General features: G+C 31.3%; 2 protein-coding genes across 7 annotated transcripts in view; both read right to left on the bottom strand.

Moving 5' to 3' along the window:
- Positions 1-1614: 1614 nt before the first annotated feature.
- LOC132754720 (major facilitator superfamily domain-containing protein 12-like) lies at positions 1615-18464 on the bottom strand. Of its 5 annotated transcripts, none has more exons than XM_060745411.1 (12): positions 18330-18464; positions 11919-12844; positions 11519-11726; positions 10875-10995; positions 9669-9863; positions 7813-7905; positions 7080-7172; positions 6251-6421; positions 5521-5618; positions 4574-4704; positions 4180-4278; positions 1615-2846 (listed from the first exon to the last, which is right to left on the bottom strand). In XM_060745411.1, the coding sequence occupies exons 2-12, from the start codon at positions 12196-12198 to the stop codon at positions 2767-2769; spliced, it is 1569 nt and encodes a 522-aa protein (XP_060601394.1). In that variant the 5' UTR covers positions 12199-12844; positions 18330-18464; the 3' UTR covers positions 1615-2766. The 5 variants fall into 5 exon arrangements, with proteins under 5 accessions (XP_060601394.1, XP_060601401.1, XP_060601386.1 ...); XM_060745418.1 differs by lacking the exon at positions 18330-18464 and adding an exon at positions 15845-15868 and having other exon boundaries at positions 4180-4275; XM_060745403.1 differs by lacking the exon at positions 18330-18464 and adding an exon at positions 15845-15867.
- Positions 18465-20496: 2032 nt separating this feature from the next.
- The window catches only part of LOC132754701 (recQ-like DNA helicase BLM), a 39343-nt gene continuing 34305 nt past the window's right edge, over positions 20497-25534 (bottom strand). For both annotated transcript variants that reach the window (XM_060745372.1, XM_060745382.1), the window contains 3 exons: positions 22768-22919; positions 22363-22457; positions 20497-21892 (listed from right to left, as the gene is read on the bottom strand). In XM_060745372.1, coding sequence (XP_060601355.1) covers positions 21718-21892; positions 22363-22457; positions 22768-22919 — 422 coding nt within the window. In that variant the 3' untranslated portion in view covers positions 20497-21717. The remainder of the gene's footprint in view (positions 21893-22362; positions 22458-22767; positions 22920-25534) is intronic.

Genomic DNA, 25534 nt, shown 5'->3' with positions numbered 1-25534 from the left:
AAAAATCTCATCAGAAACAACAATTCACATACTTATATATTTGGCATGTAACATCACCTTGTGGTCCTTCACAAAATCTGTATTTATAAATCATGCCCCTCAAGTCAAATTTAGGCCCATCCATGGAGTCATATAGTGTATATTTATTGCTGAAAGCAGTGATTTGGTCTTTTACAAATGCTACACATGCAAAAATTGTGACACAAGGTTAAAATTGTCTCTAGTGGTGACTTAGTTTACATAGACTTGTAATTAGAAAAAGCATTTGATTCTACATACATTTAGTTAAAACGTTTATGAGGATTAGAAACTTAAAGTCAGATTAATCACAACAAAGTAAAGGAACAACAAATAAATAGCTTCGTTTGACATATAAATATATTTTATTTGCTATAACTTGACATGGAGTAAATATTAATGAGTATTTAACAGTAAGAAAAACAGATATGAACAGAATAATGATGAAGATGTAAAGTAAGCCCTTTTTGATCACAGAATCACACAAGGCTCAAATTACCTCGTAATTCTTTGACACAAATTCAGCAGGATAAAGCTTATAATTGGTTACAAAATTAGGAGTCTCCGGAGCCTTATAATACCGAAAACTTTCAAAAGGTTTCATAGTTAATGTCACATGAAGCTTAAAAGGTAATCCACTGAGGTTTTTTGACATGACAGGGCAGGAAATAATATTTCTGAGATTAGTATTCTATTTGATTTAAGTAAAGACCATTTTTTTTTGCATAATTTCAGCTAGATCATTTGCCCACTCTGTTTTTCCAGAATAAAGATTTTAATTGTGAAAAATGACCCAAAATTAAAAAGCTTTGCAAAGCTTTTTACTCAAATCAGATTAAGAATATCAACACGATTTTCAATTTATTTCTGAGTATATTTCTATATTATCTTTTGCATATTTGTTTTTCTGCCCCAGCTGTTCTATTTAACCCTTTCCCCCATGAGCATATTGTGAAAAATGGCCATTTTCACTGAAAAGCCTCCTCTCACAAGTTCAAACTGCTATGAAACTATGAAAAATGCTTCAATACTAATCAAACTTGGCACAAATGTTGACTGGACCATTGCCTTTGTAACGACATGCTCAGTCTTAAATTTCCTGTTACCATGGCAACGAGGGGACATCTCAAAATTGCCAAAAATCACTTTTTTGCCTCGATATTTTCCATCAAAATTTATTTCAAAGTGCTGCAACTTCTCAAGGATTGAGATAGAGTCAAAGGCTTTTCAGCGTTGGTTACACGTTACCTTATGATCGACCTGGGGTCATTTTAAGCCTCTCACAAGTCCAAAATTTTCTTGGCGATGAGGGGGACTCCGCCCCCCTTCAAACCCCCCAAACAGAAGGGGGCACATCCCCCCTTCTGGCAACCCCCTGATGTAAATTTGGATGGGGGACGGCGCCGAAAAAATGGTCAATTTTTTTAACAACATTTCTCAAACGAAAAAAACAGTGTTTGGAGCCTAAATAGGCATTTTTTCACTGTTTGAGGCCACAAAAACGGGGGGGGGGGGGGGGGGGGGGGGGGGGGGGGGGGGGGGGGGGGGGGCAAAAAAAGCCGTCGAAACACGCTTATATAAGGGAAAAGGTTAAATAATTTTAATTTTATGTTTTTAGGCTTTTGGACCTCAGTGGAGTTCCTTTAAAACAATTTCCTTTAATAGGTCAGCAAAAAATAAACTGTATCTCATTAAAATTATCTCCTAACTGACACTCCACTATGTTATTGGTAGATAGACCATAGTTTCAGAGTGAAAACAAAAAGCTTATTTTAATGAGACTGAAAATAAAGCATTGTATACATGTACACGATGTACATGTACAATTCAATAACTGGATATCAGTTTTTCATTTTATATCTAAATAAATCAGTACTTTACCTGATATACTTTATACATAACAAAAGATTTAATGTCTAAGACTAAATTTCTGACCCTAAACAAATACAAAACTTTTAAAAAGTTTTACTATAACAAACTACAAATATCACATTGATTTCCCCTATATCAAATAAGATCATCATATATGACTAAACAATAATGTAACACAGTAGTTTGTAAAATATAAAAATATATCTGTCATCAAAAACAAATACTATTTTACATGAACACATGTTTAAATAATAACAACATTTCAAATAGTAATTTTTTTGGGAAATGATTATGATTAAAATGAATTGACTATTGTAAAACTTAATTTTCCACTTACAAGCTTGGCACAAAAGTATTTCAATACCTGTGTAAAACTCACATAAACTGTTATTACAGTACCCCTGTTATTATATACTATATGTACATTAACAAGGAGTAAAATATATGTCACGATCACTTCTTTTTCGGGTCAATCTTGTATAGTAACCTATACATTCTGACAAGACTAGAGTTCATAGACTTAAATTGTAGAAATTGCCTAGTATTTTCATTCTTTTAGGTTCCTCTCAACTTGTCATTTGGCTGATATAATAATATGAGCCGCGTCATGACAAAACCATAATAATGGGTTTGCAACCAGCATGGATCCAGACCAGCCTGCGCATCCACGCAGTCTGATCAGGATCCATGCTGTTCGCTATCAGTTTCTCTACTTGTTATAGGGTTTGTAAGCGAACAGCATGGATCCTGATCAGACTGCGCAGATGCGCAGGCTGGTCTGGATCCATGCTGGTCGCAAACCCATTATGTTGGTTTTCTCATGACGCGGCTCATATCATTCACTCATTAAACTGTGTCCCTGGTATTAATGCCGAATCAAGTTGCATCAGTTATAATGTCTTTCCCTTCAGGAACACCACTGAAACTTGGTGCTTTTACCGAGTTCTCAATACAATCTGAAAAAAAATAATCAGAGAAATATTATTTACAGCAAGTTATTATGTTCTGTTAACATATTTCACCAAAGTACAAAATCTTAGTTTAAACCATTTATAGTATTCATATCAGATTGTCAGTGAAGAAAGCTAGCAGTTTTATTTCAAACTACCAAGCCTGCTTCCTGGAACTAACCAGCACTGGTGTCATATGATGAAACATGGCTGTGCCCCAGTAGGGCTTGAACCTACAATTCCTGGGTTGAGAGGCAGACACCTAATAACCCTACCCTTATATCTTGACCATTTTATTTTTGCATGTAGAATAAATGAAGACTTATAATATTTTATGTGATATCATACTTTGTAACTTGAATGTGAAAGCTGTCAGAACTGTATAACATGGAATACACTGTATATATAATTATAAATCATATGTTGAACGAAACAAATACATGTAGATACAGCACATCTTATACTATTAGATTAAATCAGATCTATACATTTTAAAGGTTAAGTTAAAGCTCACAAACACAAATTATAATTAATAAAGAAACCAACAAAATATCCATGATTGCAGTCAATTAATTAACTTTTATCGTTATTGTTAAAGCACCATAACCATCATAAAATGTTATATAGCAATAGCATGGCTGACACAAGGCAATAAACAAAGTCTTATAAATATCTTTATGCAGAGTAAATAATAATAATAATAATTTGTCGATGAAGACATAAGAAGGATAGTGCCATACCTATCATGTCCAAAAATACATATCAAGTCTAAGATACTTCTATATGAAGTATCCTGCTGTTATATTAATTAACACAAATTAATTGTATTATGTTATTTGAACAGGTGTTTTATCTTTATTTTAAACACATCAATTAAGAAACAGAAAACATCATGTAATATTAGTGGTTCAGGTAAATTACATTTTGCAGGTGTAAAAACATATTAAGATATATATCATAGTAATTGTTGAAATGAAATATATTTCTGAATTACAATACTGACAGACTGAGAGACAATTATATAATATACATTATTCTTTATTATAAATAAGTTGGTCTTGGGGAAAGTATGTGTCAAATTATTCAAAACATTTAGCTGTATTATAGTGTATTCTTTCTCATCAATTACTAGATAACTGACCAGGCATCTGTATTCAACTACAATAAGGTCAGCGTGTGGGTATGTGGGTATAGACGTGGGGTTGTGGAGGTGGAGGCAGGGGAGGGGGGAGTCTTGGATTAAAGCAAGTTATATTGGTGTAGCTATAGATACCATGTCAAATCTGCCCTAATGCTAACTCATGCACCAAAAGCTATCACTGGATTGTGTGAGTCTTGCCTCGGAGTAATGGTTCTTGTTCATCTGAATCATACGAATCATCTTGAGTTATCTCCCTTCTTGTTCCATTTTCAGTAACTTGTTTAAGTAATGCAACTGCTGCAAAAATAAAACTTAAAGTTGAATAAGAAACAAATGGAATTTTGTCATAATGTTATAGAAATACATGTTTTCGCTTAATAATGGGAACACAAAACTGTATCTATTTTAATTTAATCTGGTGCCATAAACAATAAGCTTTCAACCCTAGATTATAGGAAGAGACGGAGCAAAAATTATGTAATCAAGAAATCAAAATATCAACTTTGAAGTTACATTATTTTTTAAAGGCTGATATTACTTTAATGACTTGACAACTTACTTGACTGTATGTATGTAGAATCAAAATGATTACCTTTTTTCCTACGTGTACCTAACACCTGAGGAAGTAACGTGACAAGTGCAATACCAGCTATTACACTCATTCCGCCTGGTACAAATGTCAATATATGTCGATAGTATGAAATACATAATGGACAACAACCACTGAAATATAAATGCATCAATATATGAAATACATATCAGTACATTACATCCATGTATTTAAATCCCTTAATCCATGTAACAACCCACCATGAGGAACAGAAAATGGTTGACTGAAACAGATAACTTTTGCACAACAATTGTTTCAATAGGACAATAAGAAACTGGATATTTGGGACTGGTTTTCTGTATATGGTCATTTTTTAGAATGAGCTATTGACAAGCACTTAAATGTGAACACTAATACAAATGAGCCGCGTCATGACAAGGCCAACATAATGCGTTTGCGACCAACATGGATCGAGACCAGTCTGCGCATTGGCGCAGTCTGATCAGGATCCATGCTGTTCGCTTACAAACCCTATTACAAATAGAGAAACTGATAGCGAACAGCATGGATCCTGATCAGACTGCGCGGATGCGCAGGCTAGTCTGGATCCATGCTGGTCGCAAACGCACTATGTTTGTTTTGTCATGACGTGGCTCAAATAATTTTATTTGGATACAATTTTTAATGCTGATTCTTGTAGCTCTTAACCTGCGATACTGAAAGTGATTGTTTACTAATACTTCACTTTTGCAGGAAACTGATAATTATACTTCTGAACATGCAAAAATACAGTGAAAATGATCATTGAAAGGATTTCATGATCAATCATCACAACAAAAGTGACCTGCAAAAACCATCTATTAATAGAATCTGGGTTGCACAGTGGATAGTCCAAAGCTGTACCAATTGAGCTAATCAAATGGTGCGTATTAAGCGATTTCTTACAATCAAAGACATTATATTATACACTGTATATAATATATACATACGCTCCACATGGATGAAGCTGTTGTATCAGGGCTATAGCTGCACCATTAGACAGTTTGTCTGTAAAACTCATAGCTCCATACACAAATGCTCCACTCTCCTGTAAAATAATATCATCATATATTGTTACCTACAAATCTTTTTTTATTTCAGTTTTACTTTGTTGGTTGATCCAGTAGTCGAACAAATGAATGAATCAATCAATCAATCAATCAATCAATGATTCTATCTATCAATCAATAGTTCAATCAATGTAAATGTGCTACATTATTTCAATAGCATTCACACAAATAACTTCCATTTAGCATAGATTTTGTCCATTATTTCAATAGCATATTTTTGTACATTTTATTTTGACCGCCGCATGGTATTACCTTCTTTAATAATTTTGACATCATGTCCATTGCATTATGATAATGCTACTGTATTTAGCAAAACGCTAAATAAATGCTGCAGATGTAATACATGTTGTTGTAGGATGTTTTTTGTTTAAAAGCATTTACTCAAATAACTTTCTTTAAGCATAGATTGTGAGATAAGTGATCCAAATATCTATCTGTATATGTAAGTTCACCTGTTGTTTTATGACCTTCTTCTATGTTCTTTCAAGTTTCAACAGTCAACCAAATTAACAATTTCTTAACAATCAATCATAATTTTCATAAATATAAATAAATTGGAAAAATGTTTACAAAAGTAGTTTTAAAGCAAAACATGAAGCAGAAATCTTACGGTATTTTCACCAATCAGATCTGCAGTCATGGCAAGGGAGGTAACTAACATTGTAGATCCCCCTACACCACTGAGTATTGCTGCTCCATACACAAGTTTACTCCCGGTAGGAAGGAAATAGAATGCTGCACAGGCACCTATTTGAAACCCGATTCCTATTAAATAGGTCACCTAAAATGCAGGAAAAGAAATAAAAAAAAAACAAACAAACAACAAAAAAACTAATACATGTCAAAAAGAAATTATTTTAATAAATACATGTATATTGTCTAAGACTTAAGAAAAGGAATATTTATATGTCATATAAATGAAACATGGTGTCAATTTATCAAATCAGGTCATAAAATTACAACTCTGCTCATTGAAGTTCAACATATTTTAATCAATTTATCAATTTTCTTTCTATTAGCATAGATGTTTAATATTTAAAAATACATAACTTAAGCTGTATTGTTACATGTTAATTAGGCAAAGCCTTGAGATATATATAGATGTCAATTTTTTGGGTTGTGGAAACAATAATATGTAGTACGTGTTTTAAATATCTTACAATATTACATCAATCATGGCTACTGTCAGAAATGAATCTACACAAATATGAAATTCTATTTATCATGTGGCCAACATAAGAAGAACTGTTTACAGTAAAAATAATCCTTTTTTGTTATTGAAGCACCTACAGTGTAATGCTTACATTTAGCGCGTCTTTCTAATGACATCACATCAAAATATATGCACTACAGTGCAATACTGTTTTACAGTGTTCTAAAATCGGCACAGGTTTGAAATAAATTATATTATAGATAGATGACAATATAACAATACCAACCTTCCTGCCTACAGCAGCATTCACATATTTCATGAGCAAAGATGTGACAAAACCACTCACATACACTATTAATGGTATAATTGCTATAGAATCCTGAAATTTCAATAATTATAATAACATAAATGTACATGTATTTCTGTAAGCATTATTCAATTCATTATTAAAAACTTTTCATCCTTACAGGCAACAAATTTAAGCTTTATCTTTGATAACAATATTTTGCTTAATTATGTGCCGTCAGAACAGGATATACTTTACTTCCATGCTATTAAACAAGTCTAGCCTATGTAGCTATGCAGATACTTCTATGTTGTCAGAACATGGCAATCTTTAATTCTGTGTTGTCAGAACATGACAATCTTTAATTCTGTGTTGTCAGAACATGACAATCTTTAATTCTGTGTTGTCATAACATGACAATCTTTAATTCTGTGTTGTCAAAACACGACAATCTTTAATTCTGTGTTGTCAAAACACGACAATCTTTAATTCTGTGTTGTCAAAACATGACAATCTTTAATTCTGTGCTTTCAGACCAGTACAGCCTTTAATTCAAAACCTTACTTTTTGGCTGTTAAAATGAATGCTTTATGAAAACCATGAATTAAATTCTTTGAAATGACCGTGAACTGGCCACAGATTTTATTTTAATTTATTCTTATTCAAAATATGTCTTTATATGAATTATCAGTATGGAAAATATATTAATATATAAATAAATATATGAACATACCTTATCAAGTTTTAAAGTTTCAGTTAAATACATGGGTAGATACACCTGAGATATGTTCACAACAAGACGTGTTGACATGTATATAACAGCTACCTACAAAATAGCGTTTTAATTAGTTATTTGACATATCCAAATATACATTTTTAATACTGAACAACATGTATTACTATATGTGAATTAAGCAAAGCCTTACATATTATTAACCCATTGCTTCATGAGCATTTTGTGAAAAATGGCTGTTTTCATTGAAAAGTCTTCCGTTACAAGTTCAAATTACTATAATACTATAAAAACTGCTTCAACACTAATCAAACTTGGCACAAATGATGACTGGACCATTGCCCTTGCAACAACATGCTCAGACTAAAATTTTCTGTTACCATGGCAACGAGGGGACATCTCAAAATTGCCAAAAATCACTATTTTGCGTTGATTTTTTCCATCAAAATTGATTTCAAAGTGCTGCAACTTCTCAATGGATTGAGATAGAGTCAAATGCTTTTCAGCGTTGGTTACACGTTACCTTATGATCAATCTGGGGTCATTTACAGCCTCTCACAAGTCCAAAATTTTCTTGGCGATGAGGGGGACTCTGCCCCCCTTCAAACCCCCCCAAACAGAAGGGGGCACATCCCCCTTCTGGCAACCCCCTGATGTATCTTTTGGTTGGGGGGCCGCGCCGAAAAAGAGGTCACTTTTTTTAACAACATTTCTCAAACAAAAACAAGTGTTTGGGGCCTAAATAAGGCATTTGTTCATCATTTGAGACAACAAAAAGGGGGGGGGGGGGTGAAAAAGGCGTTAAAAGGCGTGTATATGAAGTAATGGGTTAATATTTCCAACACCGTTTGCACTATTCCAGTATCAAACAGATATGGACATCAAGTGCATTATTACAAGATAAATGCGCAGCATATAAAACAAATGCTTACATGTCATGTGACGTCATATATGACATCAATAAACCAAATGATGTCAGGAAAATAAAGACTATGTTCAATGTAGTTCAACATAATGAAAATAGATATTTATTTTTCTTGCATTACACATGTAGTACAAAAATGCACAGTTTATTGTTCAAATGCTATGTTATTAATCACTCAGGCCTATTGGCCTTTGTAATTATCTTCCTGCCCATTTGAAATCAAACAGCACATTATTCTACAACAATGCATTCAAAATTAATATCTATTTCCTAAATTTCATATGGCATTTTCAAAACAAAAATTATAAAAAAAATTGAAATTCAATATCATTTATAATCATATTTCTTATTACATAATTCTATTTATTTCCTTTTGCTTTGTACATGTAAGTCAATAGATGGGACCAACATAAAATAATTTGAACTTTCTTGAATGGATACAATACAATAATACTAAGTTTAAAGCTCCATGCCTCCAGATGAGCCAAAATATTTAAAGAAAATCAAACTTGAGAACAATGTACTAAGATTTAAATAATAGTAAAAATATTCAAGATTTCAAGTAATAATTTACATGTTATGCACAATAAATGACTGATTTTGCAGTATTTTTCACCATATTTCTACTGCATGAGTAACACAATAAGGGCTATTTTTTTTTTACATATTTTGACCTTGTTCTTGGTAATTTACGTAGATTGCAAGTGCCACTTGCAATGTGTTCATAACTTTTCTGTTCACTTCACAATATTTTACTTTTAAATATATTCTCAAAATTTTCATGTAAATTAGCAATGAATTTAGAGGCATGCTGCTTTAAAGAGATCCTGACTTAATATCTAATTTACAGATAATTAATTAATTATCAAGCACCTGTCTAGGTCATGGCTTTAAAAGTTCGAAAAGGAGGGCAAATATAAGCAATCCTTACTTGATAAAACTGATGTTCTTTTAACCAGCATTTCCAGGACATGACAACTTGTTTCATGGTAGATTTTTCTATAGTAAGCATGGAAGCTGAGTCATTGAGAGACTCCGGGTTGTTCTCTATTGCCCTCTCCCTCACACCAATGTGAAATATTATACTAAACAATATACCAATACTAACAACTATAAGAACCAGCATCTGAAAAAAAAAACATTTAATTACTTTTATTATTTTAAAAGTTTGTTTGTTTGTTTGATTGGGTTTTACGTCACAACGGCACAGTATAGGTCATATGGCGATGTTCCAGCTTTTCTGGTGGAGGAAGACCTCCGGTACCCTTCCGTGCATTAGTTAAGGCATAAATCAGCACCCAAGTAGAACCACTGATGTTCCGTATTTTTTAAAGAATTATGCTGCAATACTTCAATATTACTATACTACCACATATTTCAAGCACTGCAATATACATGGCATGATAATAAGTGTTTGATATTGACTAAGAATTTTTTTTTAAGTTCACAAAAGGTCTTATTTCATCAAATATTCATGCCAGATATATGTGTCTTGAAAAGTGACTGTGAATTGTTATTCTAAAAGACTGAATCAAGTTTCAAGTGGATACAATCTATAGTTTCATGAAATATTAATGTTGCAAGTTGTTAATCCAAAAATTTCTAAATTCACAAAGGGCCACAATTCATTAAAAACAAAACAGAGTTAAGGCCCCTTGAAACAGGCATCAATTAATGATCCGCAAGACTTCTATAAAGTTTTATTTGAATAACTTCATCAGTTTTGAAGACTGATGTTTCATGCAAAACTTAAACCAAGAATTTTCAAAAAGGGCCATAATTATGTGAAATCAAAGTTATGGGCCATGGATAGTGACCAGACCCCATATAGTATGCTCTTAAATAAGTGTGAGAAGTTACAAGCAAATAACATTAGAGGTTGATTAGACATGATGTTGCATGCAGAGCTTTAATCAAAGTGTTACACCAATGCCAAAACACCAGGATAAATAGGATAGCCATACTATTCTTCAAATAGTCAAGTTAAAAATCCAGATATGTTAACAAAAAGAATTATATTCTTTGTATTAAGATCTCTAATCTGTCTTGTGGCATCTCTATAGGTACATGTACATCAATTTAAGGTTTAATGAAGTACTTGAATATTTACAGTATTAGATGATTGATTTAATTGTACCTGAAATCTGGAAGAATCAGCAGGGCCTAGCTGCTCCGAGGCATCAGAAGTTTGATGTACATCAAACAGTAACCATGCAATACCATACACCATCATGTTAGACAAAACAGTAAATGCATACCTGAAAATGATGAACAAAGATGACCAAACAGTCAATTAAACAAAGTATAAACATACATGTTTAAATACACTTAACTGTAAATATCAATAAAAAAGTGCATGACAACTAAGGATATATAGTTTGTAAACTCTAAACCAGAACTCTGCACAAATTTTCTCCCAGAGAAATAAGTTGAAGACAATAATTATATTCAATGCAATTCATTCATATTTGTTAATTTAAGGGATTTATAAGGCATAAATGGCAGCAGTAGTTGTATTTAGTCCTTCTACAGAATACAGGGAAATAAGGTACATGATAAGAATTCAATTTCAACCAGATAAAGAAACAAAACAAACTCAAGTTTGACAGCATATAATTATAGCAAAATAAGACATTCATTACTCGGTAAACATTGTTGATAAAAATAATATATATCTAGGTAATCAAAAGATTGCTACAAAAAAAATCAAAATGCGTGAGAGCACATTTTTTTTATAAAATGACAGCAAAATACTATGTCTTGTAAGCAATGAGGGGTTACCTGTAACCGTTTAAACCTACTCTCTCGTTGGCACAATCTGTGAGATCTGGTATAAGTGAAAGATGGTTAATTTGTGTAGAGGCCCAGCCAAACTGGAATATGACAACAAATGGAGCATAATAGATGAACTGCGACCAGTCGGGAGCGTTATCACACGTAATACAGCCGAGAAATAAAAACGGAAAACTGCACATCACACATATTGTACCTGAAAGTCAAAGAAATTAGAAAATAATAACAAAATGAGCCATCACAAAAGCTCACCTTGAGGACATTGTCCTCAGGTGAGCTAAAAATGACATAAATATTTAAGTTAAAGCTAGCTATCCCTATTCTTAAAATAGTGGAGCAAAAAATTAATAATTTTTTGCCAAACAATTAAATAAGAAAGTAGACTCACCAATAAAATGCCAGGTTTTCCTTTTACCCATATTACAGCATCCTTTGACCCGATCTGATTCATATCCAATAAATGGTGTGAACACAGCATCACTTATCTGTCCAATCAGAACTAAATCTCCGGCTAATGCATTGTTAAACTTCTTCACTTGATGGAAGTAAATGATCATGTAGGTGAACCACATAGATGCCGTCAAATCATTCAACACATGACCAACACTGTATGCAAACTTCTGCACCAATGGCAATGATTGTTTGGTGATAAGTCTTTGAGAGGACATTTTGTCTAATTTTTTAATTCAAATTTCGACAACAAATTTTTTAATGATATAATATTCTAGACACAGTTTTTCAGTCAAATAACTCCCAACTGTGCCACAACACTTGACTGTAGATGACAAGAGACTATAATAACACCTCTATGTCATATGACAAAGTATCTCTGTTAATTTTTTATTAGCACCATAAAAAGCATAATATCCTCATTAAAATATAATTTTAGTTTAAAATATACTGATTGACTTTAGTCATGTGAGTTTGTAGGGTTATATAATAAGTAATAGTTTAACTTCATCATTATCTATGCTATGTAAATTTATGTCTATAGATAAAAAAACCTTTTACAGTCTGATTATATCTTGTCGGTAGATAACAACTTGTGGGTAGATTAAAACTTGTGACTGACGAATGATAAAGATAATACTTCACTTGTGAATGTTGTAATTATAATACACTAAATGGTTTCTTAATGATTTTCATGTGACAGAATAAAATCACGGTAATGCACCATTGGGTAAGGTTCAACCTAGTATTCACAACTTTTATCACATGCTCTCCATATACTAGTACATATAACTGTACTACATATCTAGGTCATTCTTACAGGTTCAATCTTTGAAGATATCACGCTTGCACTTAGGAATTCATCTGGAAGAGAGAGAGAGAAAAATAAATTCATTATGAAGTTTATGTTAAATGTTTATAGAGATCAATTTGGAACCTGCTGCATTTTTCAGATATGAAACTTTCAGTTTGGAACAGTCCAAAGAGATAAGGAATTTCAATATCTCAATACAATAATTTAGCTTAGCCAGCAGTAAACAGCCTGGCCAAACTCAATTCAAAGATACAAAAGACGGAAGGTGACAGAAAGCAAAAAGATTAAGGACAGAAGGTAAAAAAATTAAGGACAGAAGGCAGAATGATTACGGACAGAATGTAAAAAAAATTAAGGACAGAAGGCAGAATGATTAAGGACAGAAGGCAGAATGATTATGGACAGAAGGCAGAAAGATTAAGGACAGAAGGCAGAAAGATTAAGGACAGAAGGAAGAATGATTAAGGACAGAAGTCAGAATGATTAAGGACAGATGGCAGAATGATTAAGGACAGAAGGCAAAGAGATTAAGGACTAAGGCAGAAAGATAATAAGGACAGAAGGCAGAATGATTATGGACAAAATGATTATGGGAAAAAAGCATAAAGATTAAGGATAGAAGGCAGAAAGATTAAGGAAACTAGAAATGTGTCCATAGGACACGGATGCCCCCACGGATGCCCCCACACGCCACTGTTCTGTCAATCTTATGACTTTAGGTCAAATATTTTTTGGACTACATGTGCCACAAGTTGAAAACTAATATTCAACAAAGGGCCATAATTCTGTTAAATTTGGTCGCAGCAAAAATTCCTTCCTTTACTACCATCTACACATTAAGGTTGTTCATTCCTGGAAATTTAAGCAAAATCTGCCATCCGGTTTAAGAGGAGTTGCGTTCACAAAATTTCTACATAGTATATAGTGAAAAAATCAACAAAGGGCCATAATTCTGTTAAATTTGGTCGCAGCAAAAATTCCTTCCTTTACTACCATCTACACATTAAGGTTGTTCATCCCTGGAAGTTTAAGCAAAATCTGCCAACCGGTTTAAGAGGAGTTGCGTTCACGAAATTTCTACATAGTATATAGTGAAAAAATTAACAAAGGGCCATAATTCTGTTAAATTTGGTCGCAGCAAAAATTCCTTCCATTACTACCATCTACACATTAAGGTTGTTCATCCCTGGAAGTTTAAGCAAAATCTGCCAACCGGTTTAAGTGCAGTTGGGTTCACAAGATTTCGGGACAGACGTACGGACGGACGGACACTCGGACGGACGGACACTCGGACAGACAAATGCAACGCTATATGCGCCCACTCTGTGGGGGCATAAAAAGGCAGAATGATTAAGGAGATTAAGGAAAAAAGGCAGAATAATTCTGGACAGAAGGTGGAAAGATTACCAAATGAGGAAAAAGTATTATGGACAGTTAGGCAGAAGTATGGAAGGACAAACTGAGAGCTATAACTCTGGTATGAAAATAACACAACTGATGTTCAAGTAAAAAGAATATTTCATGAATAATTTATAGAAAAGGCAGAAAATCTTTTTTAAAAATTAACAAATTATAATTGAACAATTTAAAACTTTAAATTATCAAAGAAAATGTATATCCAACTTGTTATATTAATCCAAATAAGAAAAAATCTCTCCAAACTTTAAAAAAAAAATGAAATAAATTGTGTGCTATTTTTATCTAGACAAGGAAAACATTTACAAAATGAAACTTTCTTTCACCTATCTAAATGAATTGCTTTTACATAAAATTTAAAACTACCTCATTATTCAAAATATGTACATACCGTTACATTAAATTCATTTATCTTCCTGATAAAATTCACCTGAGAGAAAATAAAATTAAACATACACTCCTGACTGTTACAGGTACACCTTAATCACATAAAGTAATACCTTTGACAGAGACCACCTCTTGATTACCATAAAACACCAAACCTCTAAAAAAAGTCACATTTTCCTTAAATCATCTGAGCAACTTTCAGAAGAAGAAAAACCCTGTTCTCAGAAATCACTTACTGATAAAGACCAATACATGTATTTAAATTCACTTTGTATTACTTGCCTGGCATTTGAAAGGCCTCGCAAAGTTGCATGATTTCAAATGTTAAAAGTTTAAAATTCAGACCAAAAAAAAAAATTATGTGAGCATTTTCTTCATTTATTATGTGTGTTTCCAGTCAAACTTTGAATAAAAATATAATGCATTATATGTGGATTCCATAAATAATGAATTTATTTTTGTCTTAAGTCATGCATTGTAGATCCCATTAAATAATAACTTTATTTATTGTGCATAATGTTTTGGTTCAGTATTAATTAAATTTAATATTGGTTCACATGCATGACAGTTTTACAAAGAAGGCATTTACAATAAAAAAATGTTGACAAATAAAATTATTTTGCCTGGTATCTGGTCTTGTTTGTCAGGTTTGACAGTATCTATCTAATTAAGCATAATTAGTAAGCCTGTCACATGAGGAAATATGTTAATGAAGCTATAATAACTTGTAAATCAAGATATGGTAAAATCATTTAAGTCTTAGATAAGGCTAGCTCATACAAACAAGTAAACATCACATGGTTTTCATGTAACTAAACCATAATAACAAGTGTTACATCTGTTACAATATATATCCTAGAGTGTATGTAATGTACTAGTGATGTATCACTTAAACATTACTGTTTTTATGTTATTGAGCTTGAATTGTCTTATTGATAGTGAAATTAGTTTTTAATCTGCACTTCTTTGATATTTTATCACATACCCATGTCGCTTTATAAAAGACGGTATAATAGGGCCGTGATATATTGTGATGCGACATCATTTGCATTATACATTTTAACCATATCGTAAAGACATGCTATAAATTATGTAAGCATTACACTATAGGTGTATCAATAAAAAATGTCAATTTCTTAACAATATTATATCTTTGTACAGCTTCATAACTAATTAAAAATTTACTGAACTAGTTGAATAAAATAATATGCTTGTCAGTGTGGATCACGTTATAAAGATGGACTTACCGTACAACAGTATTGTGGTCAACTCTATAAATGTGCCAGCTGATGTTAGTCTAGCCCTAGTAACATGAGAAGATTCAGATGTCACCAGCAGACAAAGGATTAAACCAATAATGAAAATAGTGCTTACTGGCTTTTTATTTTACTCCTAGCCTAACATTTTTGAAAATTATAACAAACTTTTTCAAATTAAGTTTGTATGTACTTCATAACAGTTATTTTAATTATCAGAATTTTGGTGATGAGATCTAAATCTCTGACCTACATTATAAAGTGACTCTGTATTAAGTTCCTATAACACAAGATATGTCATGAGACTTGATGAGTATTTACTCCCCATGTTGTGTTTTTATCTTAAAATTGAGATAAAATTGTACCACTTTGTACCAGAGTTTTCAATCCCTTAAAAATGAAGAACTTCAATTACAAATCTTTCATATTAAACATGGTCAACATTTATATTAAAGTCAAAAATGTGGTTTTATCAATTAAATAGGCCTACAAATCTAACTTAACTTATTAAATATTTTATCATTTATATGTATGAAAGAGCATATAATTTGTTATTATCAAATATTTTAATACAATGCAAATATAATCTTCCATTAATAATTTTTTACTACAGAAAGTTAGTTATATTTTGACCGTTTTGGACAGGTTATGAATGTTTGTTTGTTTTGCTTGAAAAGTTTGTTGTTCAAAGTTTTATTTAGAGCAGGAATAAACTAATTAAATAGTACACAATAATTTTTATGATAATTACATTACATCACCTGACATCTTATCAGAGTTATTCAATTATCTATCTACAGTTGTTTTATCTACACTTTGTGATTAAAATCTTAATATAATTATATTAACTGAATGTCTTCATGTATTTCCATAAATATTTGCTTCATATATAATTAGTTTAATTATGTTGGTTTTTAAAACTAAAAATTAGTAAATCCTTTTTAAAACTAATTCCATGTACATTTAAAGATCACACAGTCATGGTAAATTCCTCAGTCATCCCCCCCCCCCCTCCACCTTGCATGGGCAGTCTATATTTAAAGAACAAAATAAAGTAATAGAAAGAGCATCGAAACACGAGGCTATCTGATTTGTACGAGGGGGCTAGCCCCCCCCCAAATATATATAAATTAAGTGATGTGAAGTTGTACAAGTAATAGAAAGAGCATCGAATCACGAGGCTATCTGATTTGTACGAGCCCCCAAGTATTAATCAGATTGCCGAGTGTTTTGATGTTCTTTCTCTTTTGTATCATAGTCAAACATAAAAACACCTTCCCTGTTGTCACAATATGAAACCCCGGGAAAAAGTAACCAATGAACGAGCATCTGAACATGATAAATCTGTCGCTTTCCCTTTCTCTTCTGTCACAATATGTAAAACCCAGCAAAAATGAGCCAATCAATGGGCATGCTCTGGAGTGCCGGTAACTTTTAAATACCTGCACTCCAGTTAACGCACTGTGCATGTATATGTATACAATTTAACTCTGACACATTTTCAACAGAAAAGTCCCCAAACTATGATACAATATTTTAATAAACTATTATTTCTCTCTAAAATATCTCTTTCAATTTTCAAAATCAACAAGATACCGGTACATGCACTTGTATTTTAATATATAGTAAAGTTAGTGTCCGCTCTATAAAGTGGATGCAACCTCCTAAGAAATTCATAAGTTCTTTTAAAACAGTAGAGATATTATTTCGGTATTGTATGAAAAGAAAACATTATAAGAACTGAAAATATAAATAAAAATGCTTTTTATTGCTGTTTTAAAAGGCTTTGTAAATTATATAATTGAGGGTGAAAACATAAAAGGCGCATATACAAGTAGTCCCTAACCAGTGTTTATTGGCAGTTTAACACCGTTTTTTTTCCTTCTTTGTCTATAGTAACAAAATCACGTGGAGTGATAGAATGTGACATGTACAAGAGCTTCACTGAGGTCCAAAAGACTAAAATCATAAATTTTTAGGTAACTGATCAAGGGGGGATTAAAAAGAAAAAAAAAAAAAAAAAAAATAAAATTTAAAAATAACAAAATAACGAAATTAACTTTTGTGGACACTTTAAAGCTGAATTCAAGTTATTTTTTGGTCATTTTGCACAACAATAAATTATCAGTCTGGAAAAAAAAATGGAGTACACAAAATTAAAATTTTGTACACAAGTTATTTGTCTAGACTTACATAAATTGGGTTACAAATCTAGAAAAAGAAGGCCCCTTAGTATTTCCAGTCAAGTCAAAAAACCCTCAGTGAAGTCCCATTGATACTTTTACATACTCAGTCAAACAAGGAAAAATCAGCTTGCCAGCTGTCTTAAAGTGGCTACATACTTAGTAAAAAGCAATTAACAAGTCAAGGATATGATATGATATGAGTTAAAATAAACCAGTTAACTTTGTTATATAATAACCCATTAAAATTCTTTTTCCCTTACAATAATTCATTGTTAAGTAAAGTCACTCACCTGTGTCCAAATAAAGTCTACTTATAAATAAATGTCATTAAATGAATAAAATGCACTAGCAATATTTCACATGAAAATGACACAAAGTCCTTAAAACACCACATTAACATACATAAGATTAATTCAGAACAGTATACTCATTCATAGATTTAAGTCAAATTGTACATACCATCCTTTTCCCCATTTAGCCCCATTTAATGTAAATGTTTAGGTGTACTTTTTTTTCCCAAAAAAAGCATTCTTTAAATTTTAAAAAATAATGGATATGTAAACAAGTTAAAATCAAGGTTTTATTGACTTTTATTAAAAATTTTTGAAAATAGTTTTGTTTAGTCTCAAGAGAAAAACATTCGAGAAAATTTCCCAGGTTTTTGTTACTGTAAATTTTTTAATGGTTACAATAAAAATTAAATTTTTTCTGCAAAAGTTTTCATCCAAAAATTAAAATAAATCGCTTCTTTACATTATCAAATGGGCTAACACCCAAAAGCTTTAAATTTTAACTTTAATTCACCCTTTACATTTTAAAATAACATTTTATAATTTAAAGTTTTTTCATTCCTAACACAATGTTAAACCAAAAAAATTTAAAATAATTTTTTTTCCTTTTAAATTTTTAATTTTTGAAAAATTAAAGTTTAAACTTTTTAAAAAACCACATTTTTTTTTTAAGAAATTTGAAAATTTTAAAATTACTTTTCTTCCATTTTTACAAACTTTAATTTAACAAAGATAATTTCCTTAAAGGATTATAGCTTTTTTTACATTGAAAGGGATGGAAAATTTTTAAAAATTTTCCATAATTTTTGTTGAGGTCTACACAAATAATTTTAAAAAATTTAAGCTTTGTTAACTAATTAATTTCTCCGAAGTTTATTGAAGCATTCCCCAAAATGGAAATTTTGAAATTTTCATAAAATTTAGTGAAACAAAAATAAATTTTTTAAAATTTTTCAGAGAAAAACTAATATTTTTTCATATTTATTTTTAAAGTGTATCTTTAAAAAAATTTTAAGTTTTTAATTTTGGTTTTAATTTAAGTTTTTTTTATTGTTGAAAAAAAGGGGAAAAATTTTTATGGCCTCTATTGAAAAAATGTTTTCAATTTTTGACACGATGCCTCTTTTTTTGAATTTTTTCCGGGCCCCATATGGACTAAAGGAAAATTAATACATTTTTGGGCATAAAAATTTAAAAAATAGTTCTGTTTGTAAAGATTCATTACCAAAAACTTTGGAATACAGAATTCAGTTTTTAAAATCATTTTTTGACCCCAAACTTAAACCTTTTTTAAAATTTAAAGAAAAAATAAAAAGTAGTACATAGTCAAATAGAAATTGTCTTAAAAACCCCAGATCATAAATAAATTTAGCCTTCAATACAATTAGGGGGAAAAGAAAAGAGGTATAATAAAAGGTGTATTAAGATATTTAAATCTTTTTTTTAAAACTTTAATTTAAAATTAAAAATAATATACAACAAAATTATAATTTTAAAAAATTAATAAAACAAAAAATTGTAAATTCTAAAATTTTACCCAAATAAAAAAAAACTAGATCAATAATTCATCAATCTCATTAAATTTTAAAACCCACTTTTCAAAATTTTACCCTAAAAATAAAAAAAAAATAAGCCTTTCCCTAAAGCTAGATATAAATCTTTTAAAAAAATTTTTTAATATTTTTTTATTTCTAAAAGAATTTTGAAAAAAAGAAAACAGGGTTTAATTTTTTCGGTGGTTACCTCATTTACCCTCATTCAATCAATTTTAAAACTACATAACACTGACAGGCAATTTATAAAATAGTGATTCAGTTACTGATAGGTAATTAACCTAGTGATTCAGTCACTGATAGGTAATTAACTGTTCTAGTGATTCAGTTCCTAAAAGGTAATTAACAAGTGATTCAGTTACTGAAAGGTAATTAACTGTTCTAGTGATTCAGTTCCTAAAAGTAATTAACAAGTGATTCAGTTACTGAAAGGTAATTAACTGTTCTAGTGATTCAGTTCCTAAAAGGTAATTAACAAGTGATTCAGTTACTGACAGGTAATTAACTAGTGATTCAGTTACTGAAAGGTAATTAACTGTTGTAGTGATTCAGTTCCTTAAAGTATTAACTAGTGATTCAGATACTGACAGGTAATTAACTAGTGATTCTAATTAACTAGTGATTTAGTTACTGACAGGTAATCAACTTAACTAGTGATTCAGTTCCTAAAGGTATTAACTAGTGATTCAGTTCCTAAAAGGTAATTAACTGGTTATTCAATTACTGACAGGTAATTAACTGTTCTAGAGATTCAAAGACTCACTGGCAAACTAACCAAACAAGTTATTCAGCTACTGATAGGTAATCAATTTAACTAATGATTAAGTTACCAACAGGTTACTAGTGATTCAGTAACTGACAGGCTATTACAGTAACTGACAGGCTATTAACCTTGTGATTCAGTAACTGACAGGTAATTAACTAAAGTAGTGAATCAGTGGCTAGTGGGTGATTTTCTAAACTAGTGATTCAGTAACTATTGTGATTTAGTAACCGACAGGTAATTAACTAAACTAGTGAATCAGTGGCTAGTGGGTGATTTTCTTATTCAGTTACTGACAAGTAAATAACTAGTGTTTCAGTTAAATCAGTTCTCCTTGTATGAATTTCTGATAATAAGTTCCGAGAATCACTTTTTAGCAAAATTTTTATCTTGTTACCATAACAATCTATTGCTAAAATTTATTAAATCAAAATCTATGTTGCTATATTACATTGACTAACATTATTTATACAACTACTTTAATCTGACTTAAAGGTCAACAAAATGCTTTAAGTACAGTTAAATCATCTGACAAGGAATTTTACCAAATGTTTTTATATACATGTATCTATTCAAATCATATTATCTTTTCTTTATTTAAATAGCTCAAAACAATATTTTATATGTTGTATTTGTATCTGCTTTAACCATACATATTTTCAATACACACAAACATAACTTCCTGAGTTTGTAAAAAAATGTTGACGGTCTATTTGTTGAACATTTAAAATATTTCTTAAAATATAAAATCGATATCGGAACTAAAACAATCAATCACTATGACAATCATTTAAACATTTAATAATGTGTCTCATACACCACTTTGTTGTTTTAAAAATTGTTCCATTACATCAATTAAATGTTTTTAGAACATCAATTATCTATCTAATTGGATATTTATGAAGTCACTAATAATCTCTCTAGCTCTATATATAGCAAATATCCTCTCTGAAAGTTAACCTTGCCCTGGCCGTCATCTAGCATTAACTTTTTTTATTTCTACCATCTTCAAAGAGATTCTGAGATAGCATAGAGGTGAGATTTGGCACTGATTTTCATTGATAAAAAAATTTCATCCAAAGAACTGCCCTCCAGTTGACAGAAAAGATCTTTTAGGTGCAGGAACTGGCATCATGCCAGGACGACCACTGGTACCTGGTCTACTGGGAGCTGCTGAACTCTTGTACTGGAACTGATTGAGAGAGGAACCAGACGAGGTCTTTGAGAACCAGCCTGAACCCCCAGAGCTGTAGTTACAAAAATAAAAATATCACATAAAAATCAAATCATTGTAATCAGTATCTATTAAGGAATAATTGAATTTAAATTAAAGCCAACTCAAAGCTTTTTAAATTTAAAAGCCAACTAATAGCTTTTAAAATTTTACTAATATTTTGGACACTTTTGAGGCTAAATACACACGTAAAAATAAAAATACAACATCAAACATCATTTTTTTTATGATCAGTCTTTATTGCTTTGTGCCTGGCTACAATTTGCTAAACAAATATTTTGCAGTTGTATAAAAGAAATATAAACATGACAATGTTTCAGCATAATCATTATCAATTTAAAAGCACAAATACTTAGATTTTTTCTTACTTTCAGGGGTGTGCAATCCCATTTTAATTGAAATAGTGTAAGATTTATTTATTTCAAACAGAACTGACTAGGATGTTATTGTGGTAATATAAAATGTATGTAAAATATAGTGTACCTTGTTGTAGTTGTAGAACTTGCAGACTTCTTTTTACCATATCCTCCTTTACTTGCAGCCTTACCTGTTGTTGCCTTCTTCTTACGGAAAAATGGCTGGAAAATAACATGTTACAATATGTACTTTTATATTACCAAAATCAGAAAGACAAGAGAAATTATAATCACAATCCATTTTGAAATTGTACATTAAATTTTGTTTACAACAGATGATTTTCTAAAGCAACAATCCACCTGTCACTGGTGAAGAAATACCTAAGTAGATATCTATGTATAAATCCAAGTATCAGTATGAAAGTCATCTTTTTAGTTCAGACATTAAGATTGCATTTAATCTGTTCTGTCTCTTGTTATCTTATATTTTAAGGTCTTTATTAAAAAGTAGAATACACATCACAAAACTAACCTTTTTATTTCCTCCGCCTCGACTTCTACCCCTGCCACGCCCTCCTCGTGAGTAATTTGATGTATTAGAACTAGGAAAGTAGTCGGAGGTTGTAGATGTTAACCATTCTTCAGGATCACTATCTTCAGCAACCTGTTCTGTCTCTTGTAAAGCTAGTAAATAAAGCAGAAACAAAAACCTTAACTACGACTTGTACTCATTACTAGCATTATTTACTCTTCTATTAGTTCATACAAATTTATTTTAGTATGATTATGTTGAAAGCTTATTACTCTCAAATCTGTTCCTGGATCCAACCAGTACTAAGCAATTAGTTTAAAGTTTCTTGCTCACGGAAACATCGGCTTGCCCCTGACAGGGTGTAAAACCAGACGGCCAGTAATCAATTTCCTTTCCTAAATTAACATTAATCAATACCGAAGATAACAGTAAGATCACTATAGTAATGTGAATTGGATGCTGTCCATTTGTATGTTCTATTCCTGACAACAACTTTAACATTTCACTAAGGATTAAAGAAAGAAATTTGTATTTGATATTTACTAGGGATGGCAACAAGTACCAATTTCAGTACTTGAGTACTTACTAATTCTTCTGATTGAGTATTTGATGACTCAAACGATTTTTTTAACATAATCATTATACAAAACCAGCTCAAATTTTCTTATAATAGACTAACTTTGGAATTAAGAATATTTTGGGTTTTTCCAATCTAATACAAACAAGAAACATGGCAATGCCACGAAACCAGGTTTTCAATTATCTCCATTGTAGATAAATATGTTGTATTTGAAATACAAATACAAGCAATAAACAATTTAACAATGTGCAATGTAAAACATGAATAATGTAGGAGGAATTGCCACAGAAGAAGTGTTCACTATATATTCTGTATAAGGAAAAAATTTATTCTGTATAAGGAAAAAAAACAAAGGGCCATAATTAGGTAAAAAATTATCCAATCACAAAACCTCTACAATATGCGCCAGGGCACTTGATGACAAAGCTTCTGTGAAAGTTTGAACAAAATCTGTTGAGAAATGTTGGACTAGTTAAGCACAGAAGAATTTGTTCACTATATATTGATAATTCTGTATAAGGAAAAAAAACAAAGGGGCATAATTAGGTCAAATATTATCCAATCACAAGACCGCGACAATATGCGCCAGGCAGTCTTTCCGAAAGACCGTCGGCCCTGACCGGTAAAAAATCAGAAGGTCCGATAAAAATATATGTATTGACGGCCCGACGGTCCGGTAAAAATTAAGGGTTTATAAAAACCTTACATTCAACATTTTGCAAAGGCCGATCATTTACCTACATTCAAAACATATCAAAATGTTGTCATTACACAATATAAGCTCGTGCAATGCTTGTCAACTGTTATGCATTCTCATAATGCAAACTTTAATGTAACAACGTAAGATAAAAATATCCGACAACTAGTACAATTAAAAGTCAATAAGCGGCCGCGTAAATTACATAAGCGGCCCAGATGTGAAAGGTCACCCGCTATTAGGGGGCAGGGGACCTAAAAATGAAAAATTTTGTATTTCAGTGTGACCAGAAACACAATTCCAAATATTTCAAAATCTGTTTCACAGGCAGATAACCAGTTGCACAGCATTATTCAATGATATATGACATACATTGAAGAAAATAATAGTTTGCATGCATTGCTCCTTCAAAAAATGACTGACAGCAATTTATATTTACCCCCACCCAGCCAAAATCACACCTAAAATATACCAATATGGGCAATCTTCATGAAGGTGCAGCATACTCCAGAATCCGCCCGATTCCTTTAAAAATATCAGTAACACGCGGTGCAAGCTATGGCATTTTCAGAAATGACCAATAAAGTGTCTGTCATACGTTTAGATTTTTCACAAAATTTATCTGAAATTTCTTACTTGTTTGGCGCCAACTGTCAAAGCTTGATTTTTAACTTTTTCACCTCCATTCGAAGAGTCAGAAATACATATAAAGCTACCAAAATGCTTAGTTTCGGGTAAAAACCCAAAAATACTTCTCATTTCCTACACACAAACAAGAAAGAATTACAATGACAGAGAAATATCAGAAGTTATCAGTACCTTCAAAACACCATGTCTGAGTTATTAAAAAATTTGACCGGGGCCATCATTCGAATATGTCCCCTGCCCCCTTAGTTTGTTTACACAGATGAAAGTGTCAGTGTATTAATTAGAACAATTTACGTCTTTAATCCACAGACTTAGAGAAATGTTAAATTACACGTGTGCTCAACTGGTGTTTAGCTATGAAAGATCGTCCAAGATGTTGACAAAAATTAAACTATACTGTGAAGGTACCAAAATCATTGAACAATTAATCTGTCAACTTCACTAAATTACCGATATATATAATTCTGTTTTCATATGCCAGACTTTTGCTGAATTTACCCTCTCTTTTTGCTAGTATATAGTCTGTATGAAATTAAAGTTTAAATAGCAAAATCCATTGAATACATGTATAACAATATTTATGTTTACATTTTGATTGTGGTGAAAAAAGATAACTTCACTTTGTTGATAATACAATTTTCTTTTTGTACACAAATTTTTTGACTGCTGACACTTATCAAATGACTCAAAATGCTATACCAATCAGGTTTTTTTTCGGTCCAGTAAAATCATGTTTGGTCCAGTAAAAATTTTCAGTTTACAGGACCTACTGTCCAGTAAAACTCAGAACTCTTTCGCATAGACTGGCCAGGGCACTTGATAACAAAGCTTCTGTGAAAGTT

Source organism: Ruditapes philippinarum, unplaced genomic scaffold (assembly GCF_026571515.1).
Source record: "Ruditapes philippinarum isolate M1 unplaced genomic scaffold, ASM2657151v2 ctg134_1_1_1_1, whole genome shotgun sequence".
NCBI lineage: Eukaryota > Metazoa > Mollusca > Bivalvia > Venerida > Veneridae > Ruditapes > Ruditapes philippinarum.
The sequence above is the reverse complement of the archived record's forward strand: the minus strand, read 5'-3'. Positions and strand labels throughout refer to the sequence as shown.

Excerpts from the sequence above, each read along its gene's own strand:
- LOC132754720 (XM_060745411.1), bottom strand. The coding sequence starts at position 12,198 with ATGTCCTCTCAAAGACTTATCACCAAACAATCATTGCCATTGGTGCAG. Across the intron at positions 10,996-11,518 it reads GTAGGTTTAAACGGTTACAG|GTATGCATTTACTGTTTTGT; the intron begins GTAACCCCTCAT and ends CATCATTTTCAG. Across the intron at positions 7,906-9,668 it reads AAGAACATCAGTTTTATCAA|GTAGCTGTTATATACATGTC; the intron begins GTAAGGATTGCT and ends GCTATTTTGTAG.